Raw genomic sequence first — 11,008 nt, 5'->3', positions numbered from 1 at the left:
TTACATTCTTATATTTTTAAGTGTCAGAATACATATTGATAGATAGATGGATAGACGGATAGACAGATGGACAGATGGATAGATAGATAGATAGATAGATAGATAGATAGATAGATAGATAGATGATAGACAGACAGACATAATATCTAGCAAGAAAATGTTTTTCTTCTACAAACTTGCCATTGAATAAAGTGTCATTAATTTCTGTGTTTTATGGCTTTGACCTGCTGACATAAAATCTAACACTGTAGAGCCTTTGAACGAGCATATGGAAAGAGGCCCCTGATGCAGAGGGCAATGGGAAGTGACTAATGTTTTTCTGTGTGTGCCAGCAATGGGACCAGCTTTTGCGTCTGGAGAGAAGAGCAAACTCAGGCAAGAGCAACACGAGACGGAGCCGCCACTAACTGTCCTTAGAAAAACCACAAGGACAAGCCCAAGCAGGAGAAGAGAAGAGAAGAGAAGAATTGCACTATTGTACTTTTTTGTTTTGTTTTTCATTTTTGGCTGAGACTGTTTTTTAGTTGTTGCTTTGTTTTATTGTCGTTATATTCTCATAAACCAAATGTTGCCTTTGCACAAACAAAATGCTGGTTTGACATTGCTGTGTATACTTGTTGGGAAAGGGTGGTGAGTGTCGGACAGCGTTTGTCCATCAAAGTGAGAAGGAATGAACGGGAGGGAGGAGTATTTTTCTAGCGGCGATGAGATGGAGAGTCACGGAGATGCCAGTGTGCTTTGACATGACGCAGTGCTCCATTGAGCTCTCTGCGTACAAATTCAACAAACACGCTCTCATCACAGACTGAATTTCCCCCTCGGGAGGTTTAAACGTTCTTCTGAAGAACAATGAACAGCGTGGGGAGAGAGAGAGAATCCTTTGGCAGAAGCACAGGGATGTCGAGATGATCCGAGACTAGGAGTGTGTAACATTATTGTGGATGACGAAAACAAGCTGTTGGGCTTTCTAAATGGTGTTCATTTAAAAAAGAAAAAAGCTTTTTACATGATAATTTCCGTAGTTCTGTTCTCTTGTAGATATGCTTGATCTTAAATGTCATTCCTAGGAAGAAGTTGCATTTGCAAGTGTCATGCAATTGAACCGGCTATTATTGTACAAACTGTACATAATGCTTCAGAATCCACCGTGAGACCATTATCAGCCTATAACTCGGTTTACATCTAGCTGATGTTTGTGTGCATTGCTAATGACATCAATTTCACAAATAGACATTTTGTCTTCCAAGACAAACAAGAATATTTCATTGTACTTTCGGTTCAATTAAAGATGTTTAATCTTATTCGACTCGGTGTGACGTATTTATTTTAATAAATAAATTACACAGAAGTGACATATTTAAAAGCAAGATACATTTACTTGAGAAGCAAAATGACTTAAGATATTGAAGGAATAGTTCACACAAAACTGAACATTTGCTTACAATGTACTCATCTTCAGGCCAGCCAAGATATGGATGAGTTTGTTTCTTAATCAAAACAGATTTGGAAAAATGTTTGCATTGCATTGCTTGCTCACCAGTGGATCCTCTGCAGTGAATAGGTGCCGTCAGAATGAGAGTCCAAACAGCTGATAAAAACATCACAATAATCACAAACCAAAAACCTTCAGTCTATTAATTAATATATTGTGAAGCAAATATGTTGCTTCCGGCTAAAATACGAGTCCTCTATCCATAATATTGCTTTCTCCGGTGAAAAAGTCTCATCTGAAACAGGAGAGAAATATGCACAAGTCAAGAAGTGTTTACTAGCAAAAAAAGTCCAAAACCGTTCTAAACAAATATGTTGGTGGATTTTAATGTGAGGGGAAAACAGGAAATCGATTTTTTTCACTGGATGAAATGTTATTATGGTATGTAGACAGTTTACAGTTAAAGCGCCTTGATGGACTTCTTGCAAACACGTAGCTTTTCGCTTCACGACACATTGATTCATGGACTGGAGTCTTGTGGATTATTGTGATGTTTTTATCAGCTGTTTAGACTCTCATTCTGACGGCACCCATTCACTGCAGAGGATCCGTTGGTGAGCAAGTGATGTAATGCTACATTTCTCCAAATCTGTTGCAATGAAGAAATAAACTCATCGACATCTTGGATGGCCTGAGGGTAAGTAAATTTCAGCAAATTTTCATTTTGGGGTGAACCATTCCTTTAAGTCTCGTTTTTGTAATATTTATCAAAATAATTTTATCTTTAAAAAAATAAATAAATCAGCTAATGTGTAAGAAAAAGAATCTTGTTTTCCCACTGAATTACGTTTATTTTTATTTTTACAAATTGGTAGATGTTTTTCGTGTTTTAGGCATAAACTCATAATTTTGATACAATTATCAGAAAACAAGACTTGAAATGTTAAGTCATTTTGCTTCTCAAGAAAATGTATTTTGATTTAACAATGTTTAAATATTCTTTACTAGAAAAGACAAAAATAGTAAGAATATCATGCTTTGCAGTGCATCCACACTGCTCCGAAATCAAAACTGACCATATTTACTTACTTTAAGATTAAATTATGTAATTCCTGCAACACCAAATTTTAGGAATTACAAAAAATAATGACTGTTTTCAAGCAGGTTTCCTGACCTGAAAACTCCCCTCATCTTCCTTTGGCCATTGGACTCTGGATAGAGAGCAAACCTGGAGCCATTCCAAACTAGCATGCTGTTGCACTGTTCTGTGAAGCATTCCTGCTGTCAGGGAAAGAGAGAGACTCTCTGTTTGTACTTCTCAATATCGCCGGTCAGTACTGGGCCTGGCACTACAGTAATCTACAGTAATAGAGTCATACAGAGTTACTCTTTGTAAATAACCTGCTCCAGAGAGCTGTAGACCCCATGTCCACCATTAGGCACAGACTGAAATACAAGAGCATGTTTAGTGCCCACAAATTCTGCACTAACACATAAGAGAGTTTTAAAGTGACATGAAACATATTTGACACTATTTACTTTTTCAAATGAATGTTCAGTCTTATTGTGCATGAATCATTAGTGCATGTTATTCCAAATAAAACATGTCTATGTAGTCGTTACCATTTTTAAAGTTTGAAGTTGGCATCGGGGTTATTATCATTAGCTAAAACTAAAACCATAAAAACCATATTCTTTACTTGAAACTATATAAACGTTAACTGAAATGAAATAAAATATAAAACCCTTAAACTTATTTTATTTCAGCTAGTTGCCAAGTCTACATTTCTCATTTTTGTTCAGTTTAACTTGAAGTACTAATACTAAATAAACTAAAAATAAAAGTTAATACAATTAATTAGTACAAATTTACAAAAACACACATTTACTAAAGCTTTGGCTAAAATTAAAGTGAAAATAGAACAAAAAAATATTAACCAAAAGTACAAAAGGATATCAGTGATACTAAAAAATAAAGGAATATTTCACACTATTAAATCAAATTTTACTTTTCATTCTGTTATACATATTTTCTAAATGCATGATATTGATCCCATTGCCAATAATTAACCCATGCAAACTTTAAAATCCTTTAATATCCTATCCTATGCATAATTATATGATTAGTTGCATTGTATTGCTTACAAACAGCATTGTTCTTCTTTCCTCAGCTGTCCATGACTTTATCAGAACAGACCTGTGAACAGAGCCGCTGCTTTAGGCCATCCATTCAGTGAGTGCTGCTGACACATGTTATGTCATGCTGTCAGTTCCAACGGATGTTGTTGAAAAAGTACTCTGTGACAAATGTATGTATCTGAAGGGTTGGCGTAATCACAGGCAGGGGGTTTATGGGAGAATTAACATGAAATGGATTATTTATTGCGACATAAATCGACCAGCCTGTCTTGGCCTGAGGATCTTATGGTAAGAGCCACCATAACCGGGGCTAATAAATGCCCTCACAATCAGTCTGTCCTGCAGCCCTCATATTTTAACCTGTTGAAATTATGCGACATGTGGGAGCCATCAAACAACATAGCGGCAATGTAAATCTCCTGTTTCCGTTTCTCTAGAGCTGCCGGAGGAGCAGTGGAGGGGGCACGTCTCTGCTCATTCAGCATCTGGCCCTGCGTCAAACCAATGGCTGGCCTCCCCAAAACATATCACTGACTTCACAAAACAGACCTGTAATGACTACCAGAGGAGCACTTCAGTGAGGCCTAACTACAGTTTCTCCATATAAAATCAGCTTACGCACCATCACCGGGTTGGTTTGACATCCATTATGCATGAGAAGGGAAAGAATGGCAGGCGATGCACTGATGTATTCATTTTATGATGCTGAGCAGAAATGTTTCCTCTAAATTGATGTTTGATGTTGCTTCCAAGCCGACCAAAAAGAAAACCTGCACAGCAAGGAGACAAAAACTATGCAGAAAATCTAGTTCTAAATGGATGGATGGAGTTTAAATTCCATAGAGTTGCATTTTCATTCAATCTCAGTATGTAACTGAAGCTGTGAGAAGTCTTATGTGGAAACATGCATCGCTTAAGGCCTGTCACGGCACTATTCAAGCATGTGAAAGCAAACGCTAGCTAATTTCATGGGTTCGATGTAAGCAATACACAACAAAACGTAAGTGCACATTCTTAGTGTGCATTCAAGGGACCAAGTATTCACATCTTCATTTGTGTAAATCATGTCATGTATACTTATGGCTTTAATATATTGTTACTCAAGGGGGCGATAGAGCTACCTTCAAATATTTGAGCCATTAAAAATAAAGCGAAACAAAAATAAACTTGGTCAAAATCAAACTTGTGTAGCAACAACCATTTGCTTTCATGTACATGTTGGCCATATTCCCCCCAAAATATTGTTATTAAAATAAAATACTATACAAACATGAAAGAAATACATACAGTAAATATTATATATATATATATATATATATATACAGTGGGTACGGAAAGTATTCAGACCCCCTTAAATTTTTCACTTTTTGTTATATTGCAGCCATTTGCTAAAATCATTTAAGTTAATTTTTTTTCCTCATTAATGTACACACAGCACCCGATATTGACAGAAAAACACAGAATTGTTGACATTTTTGCAGATTTACTAAAAAAGAAAAACTGAAATATCACATGGTCCTAAGTATTCAGACCCTTTGCTGTGACACTCATATATTTAACTCAGGTGCTGTCCATTTCTTCTGATCATCCTTGAGATGGTTCTACACCTTCATTTGAGTCCAACTGTGTTTGATTATACTGATTGGACCTGATTAGGAAAGCCACACACCTGTCTATATAAGACCTTACAGCTCACAATGCATGTCAGAGCAAATGAGAATCATGAGGTCAAAGGAACTGCCTGAAGAGCTCACAGACAGAATTGTGGCAAGGCACAGATCTGGCCAAGGTTACAAAAAAAATTCTGCTGCACTTAAGGTTCCTAAGAGCACAGTGGCCTCCATAATCCTTAAATGGAAGACGTTTGGGACAACCAGAACCCTTCCTAGAGCTGGCCATCCGGCCAAACTGAGCTATCGGGGGAGAAGAACCTTGGTGAGAGAGGTAAAGAAGAACCCAAAGATCACTGTGGCTGAGCTCCAGAGATGCAGTAAAAATGTATTATTTCAAACCCTGTATATATATATATATATATATATATATGTATAATTCTAATATAAATAGTAAATAATGAATAAATAAAATATATTATTATATTTTAATATTATTATATTAAATTATATTAAATATAAGAATATGTAGCAATAACTTATAATTGACAGTAAAGTGTAAAGTATAGACATGTAACAAAAGTTATTGCTACAAAACTCTCCAAAAGTCTTTAGTTGGCACAGCACACACTGCTTAAGTCTGGTGCTCAAAAGAGTACCAATAAAAATATGATTTGCTCAGCAAGAACAAAAATTAGAAAACACTGCTGAGCAGAACAACTCTTAAAATTGATCTAACCTTATTTGATGTGGGCAATGCTATCCAGAACCGCTGACAATGAGAACTGTCCCCGGACCCTTGACAGGGCCTCCTTGCACTCCTGAACGCTGCGAAAGTATCAAAGACTTACTGACCTCCATAACTCACAGCATAAAGAACTGCTGACAACAGAAACTGTCCTTTTGGGTCTCTTTTTCCCTTTTTAGACATTTCCTGTCACACCGTAGGGTCTGTGTTCATGAATATGAACGGTGATCAGAAACACATGTTGAAATGTGTGTGAAAAATCTGGCAAATGTTTCAAATTTGAGGTGTGCAGTGCAGGCCAAGCCGCAATTACATGCTGATAATATTTCAAGGTCATAGTCATTCATATTTAATGATAATTTTTCCATTTAATCTATGTTTTTGTCAATGCAGGAATTAATTACTGCCATACTAACTCAATAAAGATTTTTATTCTACATTAAACCAAATTGATTGACAAATAAACCCTTTCATTCCAATGTGTCATTCTTTAAAACAGAATTATTATTATTATTATTATTATTATGCCCTCTGATACATCTGGAGTCATATATCATATGAGTGATCTTTATTATAATAATATTTGTCAGTATTATTATTTATGCGTAAAACATTTTAATGAGGAAAAAATACAGAGTGCACCTTTAAACTGCTCCTTGATATGAGGTTTTCTTTGGGTTCTGTTTCTTTAGTACGTTAACAGGGAAAAAGATATTCCAATGCTAATTAAGTTTTGCACGCAAAGGGAATGAAATGGGTATAGCAAAGCCAAGAGTCACTTAGCAATATCCCTTCCCAAACAAGGCAACAGTTATGCTTAATACATAATTTGGGGTTTTACAGGGAAGGAAACCCTTATTTTATATTTTAACACATTTTGGGAATCAGTATCCCCTCTATATAATATAAAGTTGATGGCACAAAACATGACTTGCAAACACTCTGACTTGCAATTAGTTGTGAAATTATCAACATTTTCACTTTGAGATGATCACAAGAATGTGATCTGTCTTTAGACTATAACTCCTACTAATTCATAAAAAAGCAGAAACATATAGGTATGTATTTTAAAGGGGTCATATGATGTTGCTAAAAAGAACATTATTTTGTGTATTTGGTGTAATGAAATGTGTTTATGCGGTTTAAGGTTCAAAAAACACATTATTTTCCATATTTGGGTTGAAGTGTTCTGGAACAGTGTTGTAAATACAACTTAACCACTGATTTCTAGTCGTTCTCTTTTGGAAGGCCAAACAAAGTAGTTTCGCTTTCACAACGAAACACACAGCGTCACACACGGCGGGCTAGAGTGAGTGGCGGCGGGCGGGCTAGAGTGAGGAACGGTAGGTGGGCTTGAGAAAGGCACGGCCGGCGGATTCGACGAAAGAGCGGCCGGCGGGCTTGCCTCAACCACATGTGATGACCCCGGGCTGGACTCCGCTTCGTCTAACTTTACAGATCTTCTTTATGCACCAAGAGCTTGTAACACTTCAAAGAGAAAGGAAAAATTGAAATCGCATCATATGACCCCTTTAAAAGAAAAAATATTGCTATGTCCTGGCAGAAGGAAGAGGTTCATTTTAAAATGATACCTCTTTTAAATAGTTCTTACTTTTGGTCAGCACAGCCAGATATTTCCGATTTTTTTTCCTCCTAAAAAAATCAGGCAAAAGGCAAAGTCAGCCGCCATCCTGAAGGTCCTCTTTACTTATTTCACCTGCTGTGCGTTCAACAACAAAAACAAACACAGATTGGTGAGTTTTATATGTTTTTAATACTTAACGTGCTTTTATTTTGTGTCATGAACACTAAGTTCACACATTGTTCGTATTTGGATTTTTAAAGAAACTTTTATATAGAGAACATTTACCTCATTTGAAAGGTAGGATGTAGCTAGGATACTAAAAAGCTGAGACCATTTTTTGTATCATGATTCGCTACTTCGTCGTATGCACTGTATATTATATTATATTATATTATATTATATTATATTATAGTAGTACATACGATTAGTCTTTGCAACTTTACAGATCTTCTTTATGCACCAAGAGCTTGTAACACTTCAAAGAGAAAGGAAAAATTGAAATCGCATCATATGACCCCTTTAAAAGAAAAAATATTGCTATGTCCTGGCAGAAGGAAGAGGTTCATTTTAAAATGATACCTCTTTTAAATAGTTCTTACTTTTGGTCAGCACAGCCAGATATTTCCGATTTTTTTTCCTCCTAAAAAAATCAGGCAAAAGGCAAAGTCAGCCGCCATCCTGAAGGTCCTCTTTACTTATTTCACCTGCTGTGCGTTCAACAACAAAAACAGACACAGATTGGTGAGTTTTATATGTTTTTAATACTTAACGTGCTTTTATTTTGTGTCATGAACACTAAGTTCACACATTGTTCGTATTTGGATTTTTAAAGAAACTTTTATATAGAGAACATTTACCTCATTTGAAAGGTAGGATGTAGCTAGGATACTAAAAAGCTGAGACCATTTTTTGTATCATGATTCGCTACTTCGTCGTATGCACTGTATATTATATTATATTATATTATATTATATTATAGTAGTACATACGATCAAGTAGCAAATCGTGGTTCGTTGCTGTGGCCATTAGCTATTTTTTTAAATGACAAGCTTTTGATATGTCTCACTCAGACTTGTTATTTTTTTATAGGAAATACATCAACACCAATTAGCCTCAGGTGGAAGATGCTAGAACTACACCGTTTGGGGTCAAAAAAAACAAAAACAAAAAAAAAACTTTATTTCCATTGACAGATGAAGTATTCAGAAGTAAACTTATAATGATTAAATAATTTTGTAGGCAGCATATATAGTGATATATGATATTCATAACTCTTATATAAATGCAAATATGTTGTTATATCATAGTAGATTTAGCAAATGGGATCTGCAGGTTGCATACTTCCAAATGCCAAGTAGGTCTATAATTCATAGGTCAAGTAGGTCCTATAACCGTTATAGGACCTACTTGACCTATGAATTATAGACCTACTTGGTTAAAAGAATATTTCACCCAAAAATGTTTCTGACAAACACACAGCTTTTCACGTCACAAGATGTCAACTGATGAACTGTGTGGATTACTTGTGGATTATTGTTATGTTTTTATCAGCTGTTTAGACTCTCATTCTGACGGCACCCATTCACTGCAGAGGATCCATTGGTGAGCAAGTGATGTAATGCTACATTTCTCCAAATCTGTTCAGATGAAGAAACAAACTCATCTACATCTTGGATGGCCTGACTCGTAAGTACATTTTTGAAAATTCCATTAACATGGGAAAGAAAACTGTGCTTGTCAAATGTCAAGCCATTTCATGGGATATTTAAATTAAGGGTGCTCCGATCAGGACTTTTGGAGCCGATCACCGATCGTTGATCACAGGAAGCAGTATCTGCCGATACGATCACCGATACCGATCTTTTTGAAGACTTCTTTTTATCATGTAGAATTATTTATAGTGATGGTCCAATCAGGATTTTTACAGACATTCATTCAGGACCTGAATTTCATTTTCATTTTTGAAAATGGGGGAATTCCCCTCTTAGGTGACTATTGTGGGGAGTATTTTTTTTTATTTGATGGGTGGAGTTTTTTTTTTTACATTTTTCAAAAATATGAAATGTTTGGTTATGCAGTGCATTTTTGTTTTTACAATGGGGCAATTGTTGCACAATGGCTTACACACAGCACAAGCCTGATTTTGTGAGCTGTATGTGAGGCGGCCTTATGTGTGTGTGCTTTGAGTATGCATGAGCGCACCGTCTCTAGGAGAACGCGCGAGTGCTGAATGGTTTAAACACTGGCAAGACTTAAAAAGAAATGCAAATGATAAACTTTAGTGACGATGCGACACTGCCTCGATAGAGACTGCCGATCGAACTTCCCAAAACGATTATCGTTCAATGTAGCCGATCAATCGGAGCACCCCTAATTTAAATGCAAAGCTGAGAGGACTAGACTTTTTTTTTGTTGTTAGCTGAAATCATGATAAAATTAGCCAAAACCTCTAATAAACAAACACACAAGAAGATATGGGTTTTATATGTGCAAGAACTTTGTCAGGAATTCCAAAGCTTTGGAAATCTGTGGAACTTTCTATGGAGTTCTGATTCCATGTGGCTGTTCAGATAACTGACTCTAAGCACTTTCATATGTGGCTGGAGCTCTGCTGTGTGATCGGCCTCAGTCTGATCACCCTTATTGTGGGAACATGAATAGGCCTATTGCACAACGCAGTGCTGGACTATTTTGTTGAAATCAAGCCCGTAGTTTCCAATTAAGCATCAAAAGAAATCTGTCACCGAATAAGCAACACTTACTGTATGTTACCATTTCTATCACGCACCCACAGAGGGCCGTGCACATATGCGTGAGTCTCCTCTGCAGGTGCGAAGTGGAGGATGATGAAGGGTTGTCTGGACTGTAGAGATCCAGCTCAAATGCATTGCAGATGTGTGATTTAGTCTGCCTAACTGTTGATGTTGCAGAACGTTAAAACATCTGTACAGCTTGCATTTACAGCTTCTTTTCTTTGCCCTCTGCCACAGAAAAACAACTCTGCCCTTTAATGAGGCCAAAGACAAGTGGAGGCTTCCTGAACTCTGTGTGGACACTTATAGGAGGACGTCAAAACCTAAACAGCTGCTATCCGGTGTGCAAAGACTGCTGGTTAGTCTTAAACAGTTGGTTCAGGCAAAAAAATAACATTTTGGGATAATTTACTCACTCTCGTGTTAATTTGAACTGCTATGACTATATTTATTCTTCAGAACACAAAAGGAAACATGACGAATTGTGATGAATTGTGCTGAAGAATTGGTCTTTTTCATACAAGATTTAAAATGGACACAAAAGCACTTCTTCAAAATGTTTTCTTTTGTGTTCCACAGAAGAAAGACATCAGGTTTGAAACAGCAAATAAATAAATAAATGAAAAATAAAAGAAATTAAATTAAAATAAAATATATATATATTTTTTTTAGATTTAGATGTATAATAAATATATAAATATATATATTAGTGTGTGTGTGCGTTGTATAATTTTTAGTAAC

At 36.1% G+C, this 11,008-nt stretch overlaps 1 protein-coding gene and 1 long non-coding RNA gene across 2 annotated transcripts in view; one reads left to right on the top strand and one right to left on the bottom strand.

Annotated features, from left to right (window-relative positions):
• LOC107755358 (secreted frizzled-related protein 3-like) overlaps positions 1–1,271 on the top strand; it is a 4,236-nt gene extending 2,965 nt beyond the window's left edge. The window contains exon 8 of the mRNA XM_016572137.1: positions 333–1,271. Coding sequence (XP_016427623.1) covers positions 333–407 — 75 coding nt within the window. The 3' untranslated portion in view covers positions 408–1,271. The remainder of the gene's footprint in view (positions 1–332) is intronic.
• A 2,271-nt stretch (positions 1,272–3,542) lies between these two features.
• Positions 3,543–7,619, bottom strand: LOC107755366 (uncharacterized). The gene is made up of 3 exons (XR_001641683.1): positions 7,542–7,619; positions 5,921–6,009; positions 3,543–4,341 (listed from the first exon to the last, which is right to left on the bottom strand). It is a non-coding gene; the product is annotated as an uncharacterized LOC107755366 (long non-coding RNA).
• Between the last annotated feature and the right edge of the window lie 3,389 nt (positions 7,620–11,008).

Source organism: Sinocyclocheilus rhinocerous, unplaced genomic scaffold (genome assembly GCF_001515625.1).
Source record: "Sinocyclocheilus rhinocerous isolate Xijiao unplaced genomic scaffold, SAMN03320098_v1.1 scaffold1013, whole genome shotgun sequence".
Taxonomy (NCBI): Eukaryota; Metazoa; Chordata; class Actinopteri; order Cypriniformes; family Cyprinidae; genus Sinocyclocheilus; species Sinocyclocheilus rhinocerous.
The sequence above is the reverse complement of the archived record's forward strand: the minus strand, read 5'-3'. Positions and strand labels throughout refer to the sequence as shown.